Source organism: Danio rerio, chromosome 4 (assembly GCF_049306965.1).
Source record: "Danio rerio strain Tuebingen ecotype United States chromosome 4, GRCz12tu, whole genome shotgun sequence".
NCBI classification, from domain to species: Eukaryota; Metazoa; Chordata; class Actinopteri; order Cypriniformes; family Danionidae; genus Danio; species Danio rerio.
This window is the reverse complement of record NC_133179.1, coordinates 33,564,948-33,589,661: the sequence shown is the minus strand read 5'-3', so window position 1 is coordinate 33,589,661 and position 24,714 is coordinate 33,564,948. Positions and strand designations below refer to the sequence as shown.

Below are 24,714 nucleotides of genomic sequence, written 5' to 3'. Positions count from 1 at the left end.
ATAACATAAAAACATTCACTAATTAACAGTAAAATATTTAATAAATAAAGTGTCAATTACAATTTGTCCACCCTGTCAAGGAGGGATTTGTGACAGGGTGGACAATGACAGAGAAGACATTTTTGGCTAAAGAGAGCATTTATTCAACACAGTTTGTTCCTTCCACTGATAAAGTGTTGCTTAGTTATGGTGAAATGAAGCTTTCTGAACCAGTGAAGCGCTCGACCCAATTGTATCGGAAAAAGGTTCGTTACTCAAAGCTTTCTAAATCAGAGCTCGATGAGGACCTCTTCTGGTGAAAGTGTGGGAAAGCACTGTGCTGCCATAATGTCAAATGTTCACAACTGACCAACTCATTCATGTAGTAATACAACAACAGTAATATAAACTAATTGCTCAATTACTGTAGTTTTTACACATAAGGTATGTTACATTACACCACCGGTGACCGTAGTAAAATCCAAAGTATTTAAAACTATTTACATTTACGGGGATCGAACTAGCGATTCCTGCATGGGAGGCAAATGCTCTAGGAGGAGGCTTTGTAAGTGATGCTTTTGGGCTGCACTCGCCAGCTGGCCTCCGTTAAACACTATACTTTGATATGCAGGGGCTTTCTTTAAAGATAGTTGTAAACAATACACTAATACACTTTACTATGGTTCAAAACCTTTTTACCATAAATTACTATTGTATTTTAATATAATTACTGGACTGTGGGACAGGTTCAGTGCTTTGAAACCCCAGAAATGTGTAATCGACACCTAATCTCTTGCTATACACTTTACTAAGCCATGAGGGTGTTTAAATCTTTGAATCAAAGTTTGAAGCAGTCACGTGGGTATAGGCAAAAATGAAGCTTCGGACGTCACTGATCACGTGATGATGGCAAAACTAATCAAGCTCTGGTACACTGCTTTACTGCGATATGTATTGTTTTTTTAAAACATGCTTCGAAGGATCGACGTACAACGTCACATCACTAGTGTTATATTTAAGCTCTTTGTACACAGATTGAAAGCTAGATTTTAATCTCTGATTTAAAAAAAAAAAAATAATAATATTTCACTATGACAGAGTGGACATGTTAAGCTTGACAACATTCCGTTTCAAACACAATATGGGGAAAAATAGCATAAGTGTAGATAGTTACTGTGAGCACAGCAGATGTTTTCACCTCTGAAGAAAAGCAAAATGGGCACGGTGATGCCAATGAGTACATCAGAGGGTTTCTTAAAGGGGCATTTACCACATCATGACAGGGTGGACAGCAATTTCAAGGACACATGCAAAATGATTTATAATATTATTAAAACAAAATAAAAGTTATTAAAATGATTTTTTTTTTATCAAATAACTTGTTAAAAAAATAAGAATATTTAGAAATATTTTTAATTTAATCTAAATTACCTATTTTTTAGACTCACTGAAGTTGTCTGAGCAGTGTGTGGGACATGGCAAAATCACATCCAATCAATGAAAGAATACGGCAAAAATTGACAATATTCTGCTTTAAACACTTAATCTTAGTGGATTAAAAACGTTTTTTTAATTGTCTTACAAATGTTTAGAGTAAAGTTTTTGATCAACTCCAAATACTGATTATATGTCTGTCTGTGTAGAAATGTATCAACAAGTCATGACTGCACCAGTAAGTGACAATAAAAATCTAAACAAAAAGACTTTTATTTTGGCGTGGCGTATGACGTCATAAGGTCGCGGCGCTCCTGCGTTGTGATTTCACTGGAAAGAGGTTTGTTTTAAAGCTTTTACATGCATATAAAGCGATTGATTAAAGTTTCATATTCTTACCCGATACTAAATTATGTAGCTGCTATTGACAATATTATTTAAATTTTTTATACAACGTAGTACTAATTTACTCACAGTAATGAGAGCTATTGTTTGAATAAAGCAACATAAAAAGTGTTTTAATGAAGGTTAAATTTATTAAATAGCATAATGTCATTCCATTCTAAGTAAACATCACTATATATAAGAGATAGAGTATAGTTTTGTTCAGGTGATTTGTGGCATTTTGTTTCTTGCTCGGACTTACCTGATTTCTTTTTGTTAATGACTCTCATATAAAAAAAAACTGTTGAAGCAAGTGTTGAAGAGAAGTTATTTTGTTTTTACTTATTGTTTTATTTATTTTAAACAGAACATTTTTATTGTTTTGTTAATTTTACACAGAATAAAGTGTCCAAACACAGAGAGAAACTCCTGCTGAAGCGACTGATCTCCACACTGTTATAAAGATGGCGTTTATTAAAGAGGAGAGTGAAGATGTGAAGATTGAAGAAACATTCACAGTCAAACAGGAAGATCTGCAGGAACAAACAGGTTAATTTTCATTCTCAAAGACCAATTCAGTCATCTGATCCTCATTCAGATATATTTTAATAATAAGAATACTAAATTAAATCCATCTTGCAGACCTGAGTGTGCTGCCTAGTTCTCCTAAATGCACATAAGCACTCATTGAAAGAGGAATGAGTTTCTTTCTTGTTACTTGTTCTCGTGTCTTTTGTCATTCTTTTTTTTTTTTTTTTTTATTAGTCTCCCATTTTTTATACCCCCATAAGGTTATTGCTTTTCTTGTTCTACTACTGTTTATAAAGCGTCCTTGAGCACTGGTTATTATTTTATAATATATTATTTAAAAATTACTTTATTTTTAATTATAAAATAATTAAAAACAATGAATTAAAAAAGTTTAACTGAGCTGAGGATATTTGACCTACAGTATTCTCATAGAAGATATCTGCTATTTTTGTGATGGTGTTGGTTTAGTACTTTCCATTTGCATATGTCACGTTGGATCATGATTCCCTTTTTTTCATCACCGTCTTTATGGGTTTAAACTTGTTTTTAGTGGTTGTTGCTAGTTCTCACAGACTGTATTTGAGTTAGAATTACATCATTATTATAATAACTTATTTCCAGGGCTATTGTGTTTAACGTTCGAGGTTACAGAAGTAACCCTTCGTTCCCCGAGGAGGGGAACGGAAGTGCCATGAATGGGAGGATTCGGATCAGAAGCCGCTTATCTGGAGAGTATTGAACGGGCCAATGAATGAAATTAATTGGCAGCGTAAGCTTGCGCAGGTGTGCGACATCTGCAATTATCTCAGCATATAAGCACACCTGAAGCCAGCAGACGCCATCCTTTTAAGCTGAAGAGACTTTCAAACAGCTAAGGGACAGTCATTATGGCGACGGAATATGGCACTTCCGTTCCCCTCCTCGGGGAACGAAGGGTTACTTCTGTAACCTCGAACGTTCCCCTTCGGTTGGGGAACTTCAGTGCCATGAATGGGAGAATATGGAAAGCGCCATAATGACTGCACCTTACCAACACCCCCGATGAGGAGATAGTCAAGCAAGCGTGACGCACCCACATCATGGGGGGCGCGGTCCTCCAACGTGTCCCTGGCCCTAATTTATCCTACTTCAACAGAAGTTTTACGGATTTAGATATATTTTTTGGGAAGTCGTGAGCATCTAGATAATTCTAGGAAATACGACAGTACGTTGGGAAGCGTGCAATCCCGATAGGGAGGACGCTGCGGAGGCCATCCGTTACCCAAGGGGGGGATAGATGGCAGAATTTACCTATGGACTAGCCCTAAAAAGGGGGAGTACGCATAGCAAAGAGTGGTTAGCGGAGAGGGAAGACACGGGTCCGCCCAGGGGGGGGACTTAACCGTGGCGGAATAAGCATATGGGATCGCCTAGTGGGGATCACGCATAGCAGGCACCTATACCCAAAACGCGGGCTGACCAGCGGGCAGACCTACAACGTAGTGGGCCAGCAAGTGACTCATCCGCTGAGTCAGTGCTGGGGGCCACGGAGGAATCTGCAGGGCTCACCTGACGGGGAACTTTACTGACAGATAAAAAAGGCGCACGTACCTCCGTGTTAGGGAGAATGGCGCAGCAAGCGTGTTTCAACACCCTACCGAGTTGTCTCCTCAATCACCAAAGGGTTACCTAATACCCTTGAGGAAACCGGCTCCACTCGCAGATTGTAAAACCTTGCAAATGTGTTGGGTGTCGCCCAGCCCGCAGCTCTACAGATGTCTGTTAGAGAGGCGCCGCGTGCACGCGCCCAAGAGGATGCAACGCTCCGAGTGGAGTGTGCACGTACTCCCGGGGGACACGGCTGACCTCGACTCGAATAAGCGAGTGAAATGGCATCCACAATCCAGTGGGATAATCTTTGTTTCGATACGGCACTTCCCTGCTGCCGACCGCCATAACAGACAAAGAGCTGCTCAGATGATCTAAAATTCTGAGTACGGTCCACATAAATGCGCAGAGCGCGAACTGGACAAAGTAAAGAAAGGGCTGGGTCTGCCTCCTCCGGGGGCAGCGCTTGCAGGTTCACTACCTGATCTCTAAAGGGGGTGGTAGGAACCTTGGGCACATAACCGGGGCGGGGTCTCAGGATAACGTGAGAGTAATCCGGCCCGAATTCCAGGCACGAGTCACTGACCGAAAATGCCTCCAGGTCCCCGACCCTCTTGATGGAGGCCAACGCAACCAGCAGAGCTGTCTTCAGGGACAGAAATCTTAGAGATACTGATTCGAGTGGCTCAAAGGGATCGGATCGCAGACTCCTGAGAACGAGGGCGAGATCCCAAGAGGGCATGAGAGGGGGGCGATATGGATTAATTCGCCTAGCACCCCTAAGGAACTGGATGACCAGGTTATGCTTTCCCACGGTGCCGCCAGCTACCGCGCTATGATAAGCGGAGATGGCGGCCACGTAAACCTTGAGAGTGGAGGGCGACAGCCTGCTGTCCAACTTCTCTTGAAGGAAAGAGAGCACAACACTAATCTGGCAATTTCGGGGGTCTTCTCTGCGAGAGACGCACCATTCAGTGAATAGACTCCACTTCAGGGCGTAGGCGCGCCTCGTGGAGGGGGCTCTAGCCTGAGTGATGGTATTAACCACCGCAGTCGGTAGGTTACCTAAGTCTTCCTCGCGTCTAGGGACCACACGTGGAGGTTCCAAAGATCGGGGCGAGGGTGCCAGATGGTGCCCTGTCCCTGAGAGAGTAGGTCCTCTCTCAAAGGGATCCGCCAGGGGAGGGCCGTCGCGAGGAGTGAGAGCTCTGATATCCAGGTCCGGTTGGGCCAAAGGGGCGCAACTAGCAGAACCTGTTCCTCGTCCTCCCTGACCTTGCACAGAAACTGCGCGAGCAGGCTCACTGGGGTAAACGCATACTTGCGCATGCCCCGAGGCCAGCTGTGGGCCAGTGCATCCGTGCCGAGAGAGCCCTCGGTCAGGGAAAAAAACAACTGGCAGTGAGCGTTCTCGGGGGAAGCAAACAGATCGATCTGGGCCTCCCCGAATCGCGCCCATATCAGCTGAACAGACTCGGGGTGGAGTCTCCATTCTCCAGGGCGTAACAGCTGTCGTGAGAGCGCATCGGCTGCACGATTGAGCGTGCCTGGGACGTGAATGGCGCGCAGCGATTTCAGCCGCGGGTGACTCCAGAGGAGCAGACGGCGGGCGAGCTGAGACATGCGGCGAGAGCGCATACCCCCCATGCGGTTGATATACGCCGCCGCCGCCATACTGTCCGTCCTGACCAGCACGTGTTGCCGCTCCAGCACCGGTAAAAAGCGGTGGAGAGCGAGGAACACTGCCAACAGCTCTAGGCGATTGATATGCCAATGCAGCTGGGCACCCTTCCAGAGGCCCGCAGCCGCATGCCCGCGACACACGGCCCCCCAACCTGTGTTGGAAGCGTCTGTTGAAACAACAACATGGCTGGACGCCTGTCCTAGAGGCACACCGGCCTGTAGGAACGAGGGGTCGTTCCAAGGGCTGAGGGCGCGGCGACACAGCGCAGTAACCGAGACCCGGTGTGTGCCCGCGTGCCATGCGCGTCTGGGGACCCGATCGTGAAGCCAGTGCTGAAGTGGTCTCATATGGAGCAACCCGAGCGGCGTGACGTCGGCTGCGGATGCCATATGCCCCAGGAGCCTCTGAAAGAACTTCAGTGGGACCACTAGTTTGCTGTCGAGCTCCCTCAGACAGTTCAGCAACAGGCGAGCGCGTTCCTCGGAGAGGTGCGCTACCATGGTGATCGAGTCCAGCTCCATCCCGAGAAAAGAAATCCTCTGCACGGGGGCGAGTTTGCTCTTTTCTCGGTTGACCTGAAGCCCCAGTAGGCGGAGATGCCGAAGCACCTTGTCCCTGTGCATAATCAATTGCTCCCGCGAGTGGGCTAAAATCAGCCAGTCGTCGAGATAATTGAGTATGCGAATGCCCGCGAGCCGAAGGGGCGCTAGGGCACCCTCCGCGAGTTTGGTGAAGACCCGCGGAGACAGAGAGAGCCCGAAGGGGAGGACCTTGTACTGCCACGCTCGACCCTCGAACGCAAACCGCAGAAATTGGCGGTGGCGTGGAAGAATGGAGACATGGAAATACGCGTCCTTCAGGTCTATGGCTGCAAACCAATCCCGAGGACGAACGCATTGGAGAATGCGCCTCTGCGTGAGCATTCTGAACGGCAGCTTGTGCAGACAGCGGTTCAAAACGCGCAGATCTAGGATTGGCCGTGACCCACCGCTCTTTTTGGGTACGATGAAGTATGGGCTGTAAAACCCACTCTCCATCTCGGCTGGAGGAACCGGCTCGATTGCACCCTTCGCCAGGAGGGCAGCAATCTCCTCTCGCAAGACAGGGGCGGACAGGGGGTTGACCCTGGAGAAATACACGCCCGTAAACTTGGGGGGCCGTTTCGCGAACTGAATCGCGTAACCGAGTCTGATTGTGCGTATGAGCCACCGCGAGGGGCTGGCCCGCGCTAACCAGGCAGGCAGAGCCCTCGCTAATGGAGTCATCGCTACAATCGCTGACGTACCAGCGGTGGGGCAGCGCGGAGTGGATGTGCTGATCCGGGAAGCACGAGGGTCCCGCGGAAGAGCTGGAGGAGAGCGATTCGCTCTGGCTCCGCACCCTGACTCCGGAGAGGGGGCTGGAGGGCTGAGGGAAGGGAGACCGTCCCCCCAGCGCTTGTGAGCCACTGGCGAAGCACGTAGAGTCTGCGAGCCGGAAGGCAGCGCGTCCCGGACTGGCAGAACTCGTGCAGTCACATCCGGGGAAGGAAAAAAGTGCTCTTTTACTGATGTTTTGGTGGCACTGAAAAGTACCGTTGTTATCGGGGCCCCGCCCTCCAGCGGGGAAAGAGCAAGTTTCCTCTTCTCCGGATGGCCTGTCTCAGGGACGCTTCGCGGTCCGTTTACCGGACTTAACGGCGCCCTGGGCAGGAGGGGCTGCCTGCTTTCGAGGTGAACGCCGCGCCCGCTTGGCCGGAGGCGCAGGCGGGGGCGGGGCAGCACTCGTTGGCGGGCGCCCTCGGCGAGAAACAGCGGAGGTGGATGGCTCGGCGGGCGGAGCGGGCTTACGGCCACGCCGATAGATGACATTGCCCATCGCATCCGACTGCTCTTTCACCGCCTTGAATTCCTGGGTGAATTCACCGACGGTGTCGCCGAACAGGCCAGCCTGGGATATGGGCGAGTCAAGAAAGCGAACTTTGTCAACGTCGCGCATATCGGCCAGGTTTAGCCAGAGGTGGCGTTCCTGAACCACAAGTGTGGACATCGTCCTCCCCAGCGCACACGCGGTGGACTTAGTAGTCCGAAGAGCATAGTCGGTCGCGGTGCGCAGCTCATGTAATAAGCTTGGGTTGGACCCGCCCTCGTGCAGCTCGGCCAGCGCCTGCGCTTGGTAGCGCTGGTAGGTGGCCATCGCGTGCAAAGCAGAAGCAGCCTGGCCCGCAGCCTTATAAGCTCTGGCTCCGAGGGAGGCAGACAACCTACAGGCTTTGGACGGGAGGCGGGGCAAACCCCGCCACGTAGAGGCGCCGCGCGGACAAAGATTGACCGCGATAGCGCGCTCCACTGACGGGATCGCCTCATACCCCCTGGCAGCTCCGCCGTCAAGGGCGGTGAGGGCGGAGGCACTCGCAGCACGGGCAGAGAAAGGTGCCCTCCAGGACTGCGTGAGCCTACTGTGCACTTCCGGGAAGAAGGGGACGAGAGGCTTCGAAGGCTTCGCCTTCTGGTCCTCTACGTAGCACCCATCTAGTCGGTCCGGCCGCGGAGCTGGGGGATAAACCATCTCCAACCCCACGGCCGAAGCAGCCCGGGAAAGCACGGCTAACATGTCCGCTTCAGGATCCGATTTGACAGCGCTCACCTGCCCGGAGGGGGCGAGCGGGTCCGGATCTTCGTCGGACAGTGAAAGCCCACCCTCCGATGCCGCGGAGGACATCTGATCTCCGGTGTCAGCGAGTGTGAGAGCTACCATCTGGTTAGACGGATCACTCTCACCACCCGAAGCTTGGATGGAGCGCCGTGAGGAGCGAGAGGTCCGCGAGCCCGTGGGCGGCGGATTAGCTCCCGCTGAAACCCTCAGATCTGCCCGAGCGCCCGCTGCTTTTTTAGAGCAGGAGGCAACTGGGGTGGCTCGCTCTCTTGCGAAAGTTAGCCGCGATCTTAGCTGTGCAACGGTCATGGCATCGCAATGACGACATGAACCGCCCGCGAGCACCGCATTAACATGCTGGACCCCCAAACATGCAATGCAGTGATCGTGTCCATCATCCGGAGACAGGAAACCCCCGCATCCAGAAACGCACAGTCGGAGCGCCATCCTGAAAAGGACGTGCTGCACGACTGTGTTGCTCTTTTAGGAAAGTTGCAACTATACGCACCGCTCTGGAGGACCGGACCCAAAGAACCGCAGGCAAGGGAGTAACCCAGCTCGACCGTCTGCCACCGCGAAGACCCACTCTGGACCGGGAGACACACTCGTTCGCTCTGAAGTGCTGATCAGCAAGAGGAACCCTCATCGACTCACTCAGAAAGGATCTGAGGCGAAAAGGATGGCGTCTGCTGGCTTCAGGTGTGCTTATATGCTGAGATAATTGCAGATGTCGCACACCTGCGCAAGCTTACGCTGCCAATTAATTTCATTCATTGGCCCGTTCAATACTCTCCAGATAAGCGGCTTCTGATCCGAATCCTCCCATTCATGGCACTGAAGTTCCCCAACCGAAGGGGAACCAGGGTTTCTGCTGGGTCTTAAAATGTCTTAAATTCCAAAATGTTAAATTTTAGGCCTTAAAAAGTATTAAATTTACTGAAATGTTGTGTTGTAGGTCTTAAATTTTTTTAAACAAATCATTTTCATTTGTTCATGTTTTGCTACCCAAACTGGCCAAAACCCATACAATCACGAACAATTCATCTCAATAAAACTTTAAACTTTTTATTCAAAAAGGTCATTTAAACTCTATTTATCATAATAATGAGTTGGTTAAATTCATAATGGTCTTAAAAATGTCATAAAAGTCTTGCTTTTTACTTGGCAAAACGTGCAGAAACCCTGGTTTAAATTATATTATTTATAATAACTTATATTATATCATTTTTAACAATCAGCTAAATTACACAGCGGTTTTATATCAAAAGTTTATAATGATATAAAATATACTACATTTTGATGGTAAATTATAACCCTTTAAGCGATGGCTGTTATTTGTTTCAGTATTCAAACATTAAATAACGAATGCAGCAAGTGAAATAAAAAATGAATATGAAACAACACATATATAGCAGGATTTAAAGCATAGAAAGGACTATTATGTTCAGCAAAATGCTGCTCCTTTTTTAGTATTTTTGTCATTTTATTACAATAACTAACAAGCTGTAGGCAAATTATTGCTTAACGATTTAGAAAATATTTGCGTAACTATATTAAAGATCCCAGAGAACAAAAAACAAAAACACCGAAACATGTTACATGCATAAATGTCAAACGTGTATATAAGTGAATCATATAATGGCCTGTAGCTGAAATGATGAAAATTGCTCATTTTATTTTTATAAAACATTTGTCAAAACCTAGTGATATTTTTGATTAAAAGCAATACCAACATTTAAGAATGCATATTTATTTAATTCATTCATTCATTTGACTTGTTTATTTGTGCATATAGACTATTATATAAATCATAAAACAGTACCTTGGACAGTTACAGTGCCCCTGTGTAAAGCTTTCAAGCAAAGTCCAAAAATATTTTAAAGAGTTGACTTTCTACTGTAGAATTTTGGACGGCCGACACTACAAAACGTCGTAACTATCCTTCAGGTGGTCTCGCTGGTATCAAATTAACAAGCCATCTGGCCTTTGAATTAAAAAGTGCAGTTATTTCCTCGTTGTCAAAAGAGTTTGCATGTTCATGTTTCATGGATATAGTGATGGTGTTGTGGAATTTGGACATTGATGATGTTAAGCGTGTCTTTATTCGCTTTACTTGATGTGCAGCAGAAATAAAAGTCTGTCAGCAACAAATGCTGTCGTTGGTAAAGTTCTCTCCTGGATCAGAGTGAGTTTTGTGATGTCAAATACAGCGCTGCGTGCAATAAACTTACATTTAGTCAGGCGAATTAAAATTCTCATTGCCTCGTCAATCAAATTAATCAAGCTCTAGCCATGAATAAAACAATAGGCTATTTTATTATTTCTAAGATTTTAGATGACAGGTTAGTTATTATGTCACACATTATTGTATTCACGTCAATGAAATAATAACTATAATAAATAAATTATCTTCGTAAGAATATAATGAGTTATTCACTTCTCTGCTAGAGACCGCTCTATGGTTTAAAAACCCTTTTCATACTGTAGTTTAGTTTCTTGAGGATGTCTAATGCGCTTCCGCTGAGTCAGCTATGGTAGCTTGGCAACAGAGCTGCCACGTCAATACACAGATTCTGTCGGCACAGTTCAGCACGGTTGTCTAACCATGCCGAGAATTCCGGGCCGAGAATGGTTTGTAATCGTGCCGCGCCGTTCCAGGCTCAGTGGAGAAACAACCGTAACCGTACCGAAGTGTTCTTAAAACAGTTCTGCACGATAGTAGAAAATGATTAATTTGAATGATTTAGGCTGACATGTTTACTGCTCCAAAATACTTGCAAAGTTTCTCAAAAAGAAAATATATTGTGTTCAAAGGGGGAAAAATTGTTTTAACCCATATGCTTGAAAAGAATAAATTTTAGAGCAGTAATTTCAGTATCTTGAACCTGTGATATTTTTATTAAAGGTTATCATACTGCCAGAATCTTATATTGGCTCATGCCTAATGCTGCTTGATGTGGCCAAGTCAAGTTTTACATTTTTATTATTTTTCTTTGTATGTATAGTCATCTACACACTTGTTTGTTGAGCAAGTAGTGTTACAGTTTTCTGCCATTTATTACTCCTGGTCATTTCTCCAATAGTCAACTGAATTGGAAGTGCTAAAACAATAGCATATGAAATCAGGTCACTATGACTTGATTGACAATTGTCACTGTTTGTCATTGTGCTCTGTTTATCCTGAGATCTGATGCTGAGTGTTCTTAGGGCTTTTCACACTTAAAACTGTTAACCCTGGGTCATTCTAACCCTCGACAAACAGAATCCTGGGTTATCTGTTATCATGTTCCAGACTGCTCGTGCTACACCTAGTGTTCATTAACAGATGGTTCACATTCACAAACCCTGGGTTAACATTATTATTTGTATAGTTATGTTTTTACTGTCCCTAATTGGGCAAACAGCAGGTCACCTTTTTAGATGGCATTTCTACATTTTGTCAGGTATATAGAATGTCATCATGTAGGTCTTCAGCTAAGCCTCAGGACATCCACAAAGACAAGAAAACAAAGACAAAAGTACAAATGAATGAAATCAAGTAGCAAAAGTATATCATCTCACCATCTCCTTATCACTCTAGTTTACCGCAAACTTGGCTTTAAGCATTTGCATAAGTTCATTCATTCATTTTCCCTCGGCTTAATCCCTTTATTCATTAGGATTCACGCATATGTTTCAAACAGCGGATGTCCTTCCAGCCGCAACCCAATACTGGGAAACATTTGCTTAATTTATATACAATAATGCCAACTCACTTTTATATTCTGGATGAGGCATAAAACAAAAAAAATGTTTATCCAATTAAATATTGTCGGACCGTCAAGTAACTCAATTTCGACAGGTATCTCAAACTGTCAACAAATTTAAATTTGAATTTCTGCGCAGCCTCTTTAAGAAGACAGATACGTCACTCCTGCGCGAAGCACACATCTACAGCTGACAGAGAGACTTCATCCTACAAACTCTGCATCAACCTAAACTTCTTTCTGAAAGACCAACATGGCCATGTATGCATAAAAAGAAAGATTGTATCTGAAAAAGCTTCTGCCAAAAATGCAGAATCAAAACTTCTAAACTCCGAATCAATATCGGAATTACTTTTGCACACTGCAGGGCAATGACGTTATGCAGTTCAAAACAACAATCTGAAGGGTGACACCATGGCTGAAGTATTTATTTTGGACAGGTATGTTGTAAATCTATTTTAGCCACGTAAAGATTATGTACTGTAGACTGTGTTCTTGTTTATGAATGGGTTTATATGTACGGAGGTGTTGTTCAGCCACTGAAAACGTCCAGCAAAAGTTTGGCTATTGTCCAGTTTATAGAGAACCTTTTTCAGCATCGATAATATAGTCGGTTAAATAGACTGGAGTATTCGTTTAGTTGTTCAAGTGTGAAAAGTGCTGAAAACAAGCGATGTACGAGGATCAGCGAGCACAACTGAAAAATAAAAAGTCACTCGTTGTCTTGGTAACGTAAACTAAAGTGTAACGTAAAAAGATGACAGGATATTTCTGTTTTTAACAGATCTAACCTTTATTCTAATCTAATTTTTATTTAATTTAATAACAAAACATAAGTAAATGTGCCCTTCCGCCAAACCAGCTTTACTGAGGTGAAGTTTGATTTATATTCACACATTTGTTCATTTTTGAACAGTGAGAGCCTGTTATACAGTTTTGGAGATATATAATTCCTGCACCCTCTGGCCTGTCAACAACTACGCTTTATAAAGTCTGTGTCTCCATGCAGTTGTCTTACTGGTGAATGACATGATCTGGTGTTATATATAATCAGTGCGAGTTCACGTGTTCATGACTTAAGGAGGCGTGGCTGCGGATGGCAGGGGAGGGTTGTGAAATTTCTTAGCTATTACGCTAATGCTAGCATACTGGCAGATCACCTACTGCACCTTTAACAGCAGCTCAGATTAGAGACCAGGGGGTATTCCAGAAAGCTGGGTTAACCTCCCATCTGCTAAATCCTGAACTCTCGGTTGATTAACCCAAAACCTGCTTACTGTGAGTTATGTCGGTTCTAAAACAGCTGATAAGAGTAAGTTAAATCAACCTCCTTAAGAAAACAGTAGGTTAAGGCATGCGCACGGCGCATACCTAAAGGCATTCTCAGCAGATCGCCAAATTCACGAGTCACCATAGAAAGTCATAGTGAGAAAAAAAGACCAGCGCACTTTACAGAGGTGGAGGTTTTGATCACAGATTACACATCTGCATCAATGAAAGAAATATAAGAAATAGATAAGAAAAGAAAAAATAAATAATAAGAAAATTTGTTAGTTCATTAAATTACACAGGCCACCCTCCCTTTTATTGTAATAAAAAATTTAACTTCTCTTTAACAACCTTTTTTAGTATGTTATGTAACCATTCATGCATTTAATTTTCCTGCCATTAATTTCTTAAGACCACAATACAAATGTGTATTGACTAATAAGGCTTATAGAAATTGTAATCCTTCTGGAGCTAGAGGAACTCTATCCAAAGACATAATTAACACAGAAACATTCTCTGAAAAAATATTATTTGATTACTTGAGCTGTATTAAACACTCTAGAATATTCTTTCTGTCATGCAGCTAATAGAAAGGAGGCTGAGGCATGTCTAACTGCTGTGGGCCACCAGGTGGAGGGGCTGCTCTGTCCTTTAATAAAGGCTCATCAGTAGCCTGTTGAGTTCTTTGACTTAAACCACACAATCTGTCACTGTTGTAAGTGATTGTTGTCTGGTAGTTTTAGGTTGTTTTTTGCTTTTTGTTTTGCATGCAGACAAAGTTATTTCTGCCTCAACTAACAAGCAGTGTAAGAATTTGTCTGCACTTTTCCATATTTGAATTTCACAAATTTGTATCACAAATACAATAGTGAATTTTTAAGTAGCTGTAAAAGGTCCATCTTCAAGGATCAAGTCAGATGAGCATCATCTTAAGGTGAGAAATGTATATGAAAAATATGTTATACACTGAAAGGTGCTTTTATAAAGCAGTGTAAAAAATCCTTCATTATATTTCAGGAAATAAAGAAATTAACAGTCCTTCAGCCCAAAATATTTAATTAAAGATATTTTTTGACAAATTATATTACTTAGCACTCTCTTTGGTCTGCTTGGGTCACTGAGATTTCCTCTGGGTCAGGCTGCAGGTAGGGTGTCATCATATAAGGCAGAAAAGGTATCTTCTGTCCTCCAGCAAGTAACAATGTAGTGCCCAGTAATGATTCAATTTTATAATACAAATTTAGTTAAAAGGAACATTGTGTAAAGCAACATTTGTTTTTTTTTTTACTCTATTTGTATTATACACTTGAATCATTTGCTCCCTGAGATCAGCCATTTAGCCTCAACATAGTGATGAGGTGGGGTCATCACTCAAAACAGTTCAGTGTCCGGCATACTGTACAGATGGTCCTACACACTTTTGCCACATTGTACAGTTGCCTAAAATGCCCTGACGTGAAAACAAAGAGCTGCACTGTATGTTTTCTATGGTAAGTGCAGACCCGCTGTTTGTCACGTTTGATTTTAAAAGGTTTGTTAAATGCATTAACGATTCTTTTGAAAAACTACAATGTTCATTCAAATATACAGTTGGTTATGAAAAGAACTATGCATTTATAACTAGGGTTAGGTATCATTTGGTTTTTTTTCCGATACCGGTGCTAAATTGATACTTTTAAAACAGTACTGGTGCCAAAACAGTGCCTGAACCGATACATTTTAGCCACAAAAATTAATCGACCAAAAATAAAACAATTTTATATATATATATATATATATATATATATATATATATATATATATATATATATATATATATATTATCATTCTAATTGTAATTGTACAATATAAGTATATATTTATAATACGTTTAAAGAAAATATCAATTCATATTTTATATATTTGAATTGCACTCATATATTTATTTTGATCAGTTGTTTGTTAGCATAAATGCCAGATTTGCATTATGCTATTAACGTTACATTAGCTTACTACTAACCTGTGGAAAGGCTGTCATCAAAATCAGGGAACACCTTTTTTTCTGGGTTTGTGGCTTGTGACTACTTTAACATGGACATCAGTGATCTAATGATTTGCCTTAATCTGAATAGGACAATAATATGATTCAGGTGTTTACATGAGCTGCTTTTGAATGTTACATTCATGATTCCCAGTTACATGTTATAGCTCATTGATCAGTAACATCATTGTGTCACCAGCCTTATGTTTACTCCACAGTTTGTGTCTGTGGTCTTTTAAGATAATCAAAAATCACTGTTCATATCAGAGTATTGTCTTAATCATATTAAAATCAGAGTATTGGTGTCCATGTAAACGTACTCAAATAATGTGCCAGATGATGTCACAAGCTGTCAAAGACAGTCCATTCCTCACCTTTAAGGTGATTCCATGAGCCCTTACATTTCATAAGTTTGACGTGTTTCTCTCTTACACGCAACTTTTGTAAAGTATCTGTTGCATGTTGGTGTGTTAGAATCCTTGCTTGTAAAATAGTTTGCTTTAGTTTAAGCAAATTAGATGAACGCAATCATGCGTATTGATGAAGTGAGTCGCTCGCCGCATGCGCCGTACTGCATGCTTTGCATTCAACATTTAGAGGTAGTATGACACAACGCTTACTTATGAGTGCCTTTAATGCACCCCTTTGTGCTTCTTAAGGGTGTCACACAGTAGATGCGCCACTCAGAGCCGTGGCATGGCGTGCACATGACAGTTGATAGTATCACACACCAGACGTGCACATTCGCATGTTATTTAACCCTCCTGTCGTGTTAGCATCCTACCCCTACTTTAGTGTTCCCATTGACCGGTCTGTTTTAACTGCTCTTATATTAGCACAAAGATAATTTTTCTCCACCAAATTTTTATTCAACATTTTTTAGCTGTGAGCAATGTCTCAAAGCAGTGTTTACATAAATTTACAGAATTAGACATAAAATAACTGCGATGAAAATAAAAATAGGCGCTGAAAATATATTACAAAATGAACAATAGATGACTGGAATAAAAATACTTTGTTTCATTACTAATAGACAGCTAACTAAGAAAACTATCACAGGGTCTGACCAAAGAAATTGAAATTTTAATCCATCTGAATGATTTATCAACCAGCAAAGCACAAACAAAATGCTGTCCTTTTCTGTGTTCTAAGAGATCAAATTTTCAGTCCTTCAAGTATACTAATATAGGGAATAGTGACTGAGGCTATATATGGTAAGCATGACCACACAACTAGCTCTAGTTATACTTTAGCCATTTTTGAGCGAGATAATAATGGTCTAATATAATAAAATAATTGTTGCTAAACTAAAAGTGCTCCTGCTAGACTCAGAGATTGGCTGAACGAACGAAAGAAAGGAAACAGGATTCCTTCTCTGTGTTTTTTCCAGAGAGAAAAATAAATAAATAAACAAAAAGAATAAAATAAGAAAATAAATATAGAAAGACACACACAGATGGATTCACATAACAGACACCTGTTTAGTCTGTGAAGATATGAACACTGTGTTATCAGGAAGTTGATTCATGTTAGAGGATCCAACACTTTAATAGCAATTCATAACTTATTGGTTTAGTAGTTAATCCATATGAATTTGTATGATCTCATTCATATAGTTTTGTACAATTTGCTTATCTCCTATGACGATTGGGTTTAGAGGTTGGGTTGGGTGCCATGCCTCCTTTTATAATTTATACAATTTTGTACGACTGAACTCATATGAATTAGCCACTGAACTGACTAAACGTAAAATAGTTTTGTTTATTTGTGAGATTAGGCTGGAGGATCAGCACATAAGCACGTAAAAGAGATGTGTACCTGCAAAAGACACTGTTCAGTCTGAAATGAGTGAGTGAGTGGGTGGGTGAGTGAGTTGAGGTTGTGTGTGGGTGGATGTTTTCTGTCAGAAAATATAATCTGGATACCTATTTATTTCCTATGGCGGTCACTTTTGACCGGGAACACCACAGGTGTAACAAGGTTGATTTAAATCACTCAAAATTCAATGAAAGAGGTGCTCATCACTTTTAGATGTTCAAGAGCATAGTGTGGAGGATTTCATAAGGCCATGAGGCTATCAGATGTAAAACACAATATTTATGAGTTATTTAAGTTGTAAATCGGTCAGATTTGACCCGAACACGACAGGAAGGTTAAAATGAAACTATTTAGATGCTATTTAGACTCTGTGGCATGGCAGAGATATGAATAGTCATGAGTCGTGCCTGGGCACCGCAGACAGCCAATGACTTGCTAATTCATGGTGTTGTGCGTCGCCGAGCTGCGCTTCTGGTGCGCAACCTGCTTACATTCTTGTTGCAGCACCGAAATTCATATGCTGATTTGATCCGGTGCATACCGTTTCCAAAGGTATGGCACTGGGTTTCGATACCCAACCCAAGTGAATATAGGTCTATATAATCACCTTGCAATTTTGAAATCATAGCTTTTTTGCTTTGAGTATAGACTATTTAATTCATAAGAGCAGTTCAATCTTTTATGAAGTTTGCTGTATAAAAATATCACATTTTAAAATATTTATAATTATCAGCCTATATATATATCGGCTATCTGCCTTTAAGTCTGAAGAGAAAAAAAAAAAAATCCATATCTTCTATGTTAAGCGACTTTGACACAATTTACATTGTAAAAGCACTAGATAAATAAAGATTAATTTAATTGAATCTGCTTAAATGTGGACTAAACACAATATGATCTGATTTTTTTTTTTACATTTAATGTGCATCAAAAATACAGTGTGTGTAGCCAATGTTTCCAGTGTCTTTTCACTTTTCAGCTTTTGATGAGAGTTTTTAAGACTTAATGAAAACTTATGTTTTATTTATTTATTTCAGACTTAATTGAAGAGAATAAGGAGAGTAAAGAGGAGGAACATCATATCAAAATTGAGGAAAAAACTAATTTACAGACTGATGGTATTTTGAAAAGGAGAGACAAGAATCGTTTAACCTGCACTCAGTGTGGAAAGAGTTTTGGAAAACAAAGCAATCTTAAAATTCACATGAGGATCCACACTGGAGAGAAACCATTCACATGCACTCAGTGTGGGAAGAGTTTTAACTGCTCATCACACCTTAAACTACACATGATGATTCACACTGGAGAGAAACCATTCACTTGCACTCAGTGTGGGAAGAGTTTCATCCGCTCATCATCCCTTAATCTACACATGAGGATCCACACTGGAGAGAAACCATTCACATGCACTCAGTGTGGGAAGAGTTTCAGCTACTCATCATACCTTAAACAACACATAAGAATCCACACTGGAGAGAAACCATTCGCATGCACCCTGTGTGGGAAGAGTTTCAGCTGCTCATCACACCTTTATCACCACATGAGGATCCACACTGGAGAGAAACCATTCTCATGTACTCAGTGTGGGAAGAGTTTCAGCCGCTCATCATCCCTTAATCAACACATGAGGATCCACACTGGAGAGAAACCATTCACATGCACTCAGTGTGGGAAGAGTTTCAGCCGACCACCATACCTTAATTTACACATGATGAGCCACACTGGAGAGAAACCATTTACTTGCACTTAAGCCGCTGTCACACTTTTCTCCCCATAGACTTCCATTTATAAGCACACATATGCGTCATATCGGAAATGGAAGTCTGGTGTCAAGTTTCACAGTTCACTGCATTGCAAAGTTCAAGCTTGGTGAACTCTGACCTGCGTAATCGCATTGGTTGAGTGAGTGAGACCAATCGAAGATCAAAACATGACCTCTCTGGATAGAAATGTAAAATATGGACCAATCGCTCACTTTTTTTTAAATGTCTAATCATCTTGTTTAATCCCGCCCCTTTTCGCAGTACCGTTCAACGGAATATCGCATGCATAAACTCTAGTGTGACCGCAGCTTCGGTGTGGGAAGAGTTTCAGTAACTCCTCAGACCTTAATAAATACATAAAGACCCACACTGAAGAGAAACTATTCACATGCACTCAGTGTGGGAAGAGTTTAAACCGATCAGCAAATCTTAATAAACACATGAAGATCCACACTGGTGTGAAAGACTATATGTGCTCTGAGTGTGAGAAGACTTTTATTACAAACTGCACAAGACGTTTCACATTGGAGAGACTGTACAAGTGTTCACACTGTGACAAGGTTTAATCACTTAACACATCTGAAAACAGAAGAGGATTCACTGCAGAGAAACTGTACAGATCTGATCAGTGTTTACAGAATTTCACTCATTTGGTTTAAAATGTTTGAAAAGGCTGAGTGATGATTTACTGTTTTCCAACACTCCTACACTGCAGTAGGTGGGGTTGTAAATGTTTTGCACTCATTGCGTTTACCCTGAACACAATGATGGCGGCTGAGAGAAGAACAGTTTCATAAACATCTGGCAAAGAGCACCTCTGCAGCTTAAAATCTCTTTGCAAGTGATTGTACAGGTGCGTATACATCTGTACTCCACTCTTCAGTCTATTCATGTAGCTGGTGTTGTTTTGGATGATGTTCTCTGTCTGACTCCCTGAATGAGAAACAAATCACTGGGAAGACACCCTACATCAAAGAAGGTGGAGCTCCAGGACGGTTGGTTTGCAGTATACCAAGGCTTTACATTTAGAAAGTCCATTCAATTGTCCTGTGTTGCATCTTTTATTACTAAAGTTTCTTTACTTTTAGGTTTAAAGAAGTGGTCCAATATGATATCATATTTTAAACTTTAGCTGATGTTTAATGTAGGTGTGTGAACATAAACAACATCTCTGAATGTAAAAAGTTCTAAGTTCAATGCAAAGGGAGACCTTGGTTTTTACAGAGTTAGCTTAGCAAAGCCTACAATGAACGAATTTTGGGGACTACAAAAAATACTTCTGCCCCCTGTGAGATCACAAAAGTTCATTACTGCGGATCCAAACTGAGCAGGTAAGGCCCTTGGCCAGAGGTGCTGTAACGTTATAGCAGAGATGAAGCTAAAAATGTGTCTAAACGCTGCTATTTCCACAGAGCTTCGTCCGTTTCTGTATTTAAGCTTCCAAAGGACATGACACAAAGACAGAAGTGCTTACAGTTCAATATGAATTATGTTCCAGAGAATTATAAAATACACAGCAAGCATGATTTGACAAAACAGCTCCAGAATCTCTCCCAGTTCAGTGCTGGATTCGGCTAAAATCTCCTCAAAGCAGAAGCTGTCAGGTACAACCAGTAAGTGTTTTTATTAGTTAAAATTGATCATGACATGTACAGTGTCTAGCGTTAACGGTATGCTGTAGCAACGATGTAAACAATGGGTAAAGCTGCTTTGCGGGCAAACGATTTAGCTACAAATTCATATCAGTCAAACTGCTGTGAACACACACACACACACTCCACCAGCACGTTCGTGTCTCTTATGTGTGTGCGCGTGCGCGACTGGCGCAACTGATTGTCCACAGGCAGCTTTTCTATGCATTACACATCTCAGATAATGAAGTCACAAAAGATATGTGGATGATTCATATTACACCTGCATATTCCGGATACATGTAAAAGCCGTCATGTTACGCGTTGAGTTTAAAAAATACAGTGCTAGCAGCAGAAAAATAAATCCAGGCTCAAACAGGTAGCATCCCACATCTTGTGCTTTATTCTTCTGTCACAATATATAACAGAAAATAACTTAACCGAGCATCAGAGAAAAAGAAAGTCCCGCACACATGCGCTTGTTACAGAAAGTTCACACATTCACACACACACACACACACACACACACACACATAGACGCACACGCTATTAAAGGAGCCGCACCCCATTTACATTTGTTACAGACAATTGTCAGATTTTATTTTAGAGAGCAGGCAGGAGGTTGACTGAGGTTTACACAGCAGAAAAGTGTGTGCTTTTACGGGCGTGACGTGGAGCTGATTCGCCAATCGCAGCACATTATATTGATGACCAATCAGAGTCACTTAAGGGCGGGCCTTTCAGAGGAACTAGGAAATTTGACAGTCGTTTTCATGTTAGCTGAGTAGCTGTGTATAATCAAAGTGAGATATATAAAAAAATAACATGATTTCCTTCAAGTGAAACATGAGCACACATTGCTTTGCATCTTATAAACACAACCAAGCCTTAAAATTACATTGTGGACCACCCCTTTAATGGCTGGAGTGAGTGTTAACGTTTCTAATTTCCTTATGTTTTACTGTGGATATATGAATGGTCTCGTTAGAAAGTTATTGTTCTAAATCATAATTGGTGCATTGCTGGTAATAGTCAAATGCAAGCTTTCCCAAATTACTGTCAGAATTTTATTTTAAAAAATAAATAAATAAACAGAAAAAAACTTTTGTTTTGTTTACCTGTTGGTTGAGGCTAATACAATTACTCCTGTTTTCCATTGTACGCATAGGCTGGTATAAGATTCTGGTATGATAACCTTGAATAAAAAAAAAAAAATCAGTTTCTCAATATTGTGATTACTGCTCTAAAATATATTCTTTTTAAATGTATGGATAAAAACAAAACCTTTTCCCTTTTGAGCATGATATATTTTATTTTGAGAAACATTTAAAAGTTTTTTGGAATAGTAAAGATGGTAATAGTAAAGAATGAAAATTAATCATTGACTTCTGCTGTCTTTATTAGCTTCGAAAAATTCTTTACATTTTAAAATGGCATCTTTGTATATCTTTTGTGCTGGAGATACTGTTGTCCTAAAAAAAATAAAAATAAATTGTAATAAAAAACAAAGGAAAAAAAAACTTTACATATACTGTAGGATCGATATGGCAGAAACCTTTGGCAGTTTAAAACCTTGACTTTTCCAAACTGCGGTATACATTGAAAATGGTTATTGTCCCTTGTCTATTTAATTGTATTGAAACATTAATGTGTGTATAACTATGTAAACCAAACTCTAACACACATTTTAATTTCTACTATTGTGTGTGTGTGTGTGTGTGTGTGTGTGTATATATATATATATAAACCATTAGACTAGAACAGACAATGTGTTTATGTGTTAGAGTTAGGTTTACATGGTTGTGCTAATAAGTTAAGAGGCATTTATTCATTTACCGGATTTTGCATTTTTTAGAATAACGCCACAAAATAATTTTAAGTTAATTTACCATTTTAAATAACTGTGTCGTAGTCTTAGATGATCATAAATGCAATGGAGAATATTTGAGGTATGACTGAATCAAGGGAAATGGTAATATGTGTGGCACATAATAAATGGATTTGAGTTTCTGTGGTGTCAGAGCGCCATCTGCTGGTTGATGTCAGTAGCGGAAAGTGTTGCTTTCAGTTTCACTTTCATTTGGAAATTAACAGCGTTAAAGGGTTTTGTTAATAGTTTAGATAATTCCATCAAGGGTAATACCCTGTAAGCACAATTTTTGTTAACTGATTTGATAAATGTAACGATTTATTCTGTTAAAGAATAGTTTTGTTTTGTATAACTGCTCATTCATGATGGCTGATTTCATCAGGAGAGCATTATTATGTGCTAAAACACACTGCTCAAGATTTGTATGAGAGAGTCAAAGAGATTTCTTATTCACTGTTTTACAAAAAAAGAATCAAGACAAAAGAAGACAGATCTTTAAACTGCATCTGCGGTTCTTTATGCTTTTATGTTGCTGACTGAACAGTCAGGCAGCCAGTGTTAGTGAGGCCAGTACAAACGTTTTTTTTTTTTAATAATTGTCGTTTTAAATGTCTTTTATTCTTGTGATTCAAAGCTGCATTTTTAGCATGGAGAGCTGCTGTTTTTCTATGATCAGATGTTATTGGTACAAAATTACTAAAAATGATTCTTACAATTATTAAAAAGAAAGTTCAAAGTAATCATTTGTTTAACATTGCAATATTTTTTAACATTGTACATGTATTAATAATGTTTAAAGTATTGCAAACTATTTAGAAACTTATTATTTTGAACTTTCATTTTTATCATTTTCACAAAACACAGATGGAGATTTAAAATTCAATGTAAGAGATTTAACAAACAGCTTTATTACAGAAATTAAACTAAATAAATTACAGTAAAAGCAACTTAGTTACTGAATTGTTCATTTAAATTGACTTTAATTTATTAAAAATCCTGGATGATATTATTAGAAATAGAGAGATTATTCAGAATGATGGAGTAACAGCCACCTTTATTTTAAGTAGAAAAATTTATTCTCAGTTTATCTAAAACCAGTAAAGCTTGGACATGAATTACACTGACTTGAAGCTCTTTAGTTGACTAAGAAGTTCTACAGTGAACTACTGAATACACCTTTTTAAGTTCACAGCTGTCACAGTCAGACCAGGTACTCCAGCCTTCCTGATTCCTCATCTGGTCATCGTCCTGTTCGTCTTTGTTTCTGTTCCAAGACAGAACAATAAAATAACCCACCACTGCACCTACAATAATCCACCACTGCAGGGGGCTAGCACTGTAAAACAGCATGGTTGTCTTGCACTAATTTGTTCAAGACTTTGAAACTCTTGAAACACATGGTGTATACATTGAACAGTTAGTAGAAAAAAAAGTTGTGTGAAAGGAAGTGTATTTTTTGTGTCATCTGATAATCTAGGTGCTCATTACATTTGCAGGATTACAGGAGAGTTCCACAGATAAACACACATGTCGATTTTGAATTGCCAGGAGGTGTGAAATCCAGGAAAAGGGGGTCCAGTCAGGATCATTCAAATTGAAAACCAAAGAGGAACATGCCAGGCAAATTCCTGAAGTAATACATGATGATGTTTTTAGTGAACAGATGGGAAAAAGTATGTTCGATAAAAAATACAGACTGTGGAATGTATTTTCAACAGAAATATTCTGTAAACTGAATTTATGAATGTTAAAAACAGCAGATTACTGGCAACCACAGCTGCCGGTATTTTTCCGTAAAATCAAGAAAGGAAAAATAAAACAGCAAAACGTTTTTTGTGTCACTATTGTGGAGGATAATAGCGTCTGTGTTTAAGTCCAAGATGAACTGAAAGTATTTGATAAAATGCTGCATCTTCTTTTGTTTAAAGGTAACTGTGTAGTTACTAATGCAGTCAAAATCTGGTCGCTAACTGCAATCACACATGAACATATTAATACATCTAATGACTTTACACTTTTGTGCACTAAGCTACGATTTTGTAAACTGAACATTGTATCAGTTCATGAAATATGGTTATTTTTTGTGAATGTATACAGAAAAATTCTGGCAAGCACAGCTGCTGGTATTTTTAGTAAATTTAACAGATATTTTACACAATAAGTTTGCTAATTAACACTCTCTTGGTGTTGATAATGTTAACACTTTCAAAAGGGTTATTTTTAACACTTTTATAGTGGTTCCTAAATAAACTCTGAGGGAGTGTTCATTTTAACTCCAAGGTAGTAAATCTACTATCTAAAATTTGCAGTGTGTCTACTAAAATGCACAACATATTAGTTTGTTTATTGTCAACATTATTGTGA

At 40.7% G+C, this 24,714-nt stretch overlaps 2 protein-coding genes across 7 annotated transcripts in view; one reads left to right on the top strand and one right to left on the bottom strand.

Moving 5' to 3' along the window:
- LOC137489472 (uncharacterized) overlaps positions 1–24,714 on the bottom strand; it is a 205,072-nt gene that overhangs the window by 129,211 nt on the left and 51,147 nt on the right. The window lies entirely within an intron of this gene.
- LOC137490885 (uncharacterized) lies at positions 1,693–21,582 on the top strand. Of its 3 annotated transcripts, none has more exons than XR_012402266.1 (4): positions 1,693–1,753; positions 2,197–2,346; positions 18,124–20,636; positions 21,018–21,582. XR_012402266.1 is itself a non-coding variant. In XM_073947986.1 (4 exons), the coding sequence occupies exon 4, from the start codon at positions 18,291–18,293 to the stop codon at positions 18,834–18,836; it is 546 nt and encodes a 181-aa protein (XP_073804087.1). In that variant the 5' UTR covers positions 1,693–1,753; positions 2,197–2,346; positions 12,347–12,419; positions 18,124–18,290; the 3' UTR covers positions 18,837–21,582. The 3 variants fall into 3 exon arrangements, 2 of the variants coding, with proteins under 2 accessions (XP_073804087.1, XP_073804086.1); XM_073947986.1 differs by adding an exon at positions 12,347–12,419 and having other exon boundaries at positions 18,124–21,582; XM_073947985.1 differs by having other exon boundaries at positions 18,124–21,582.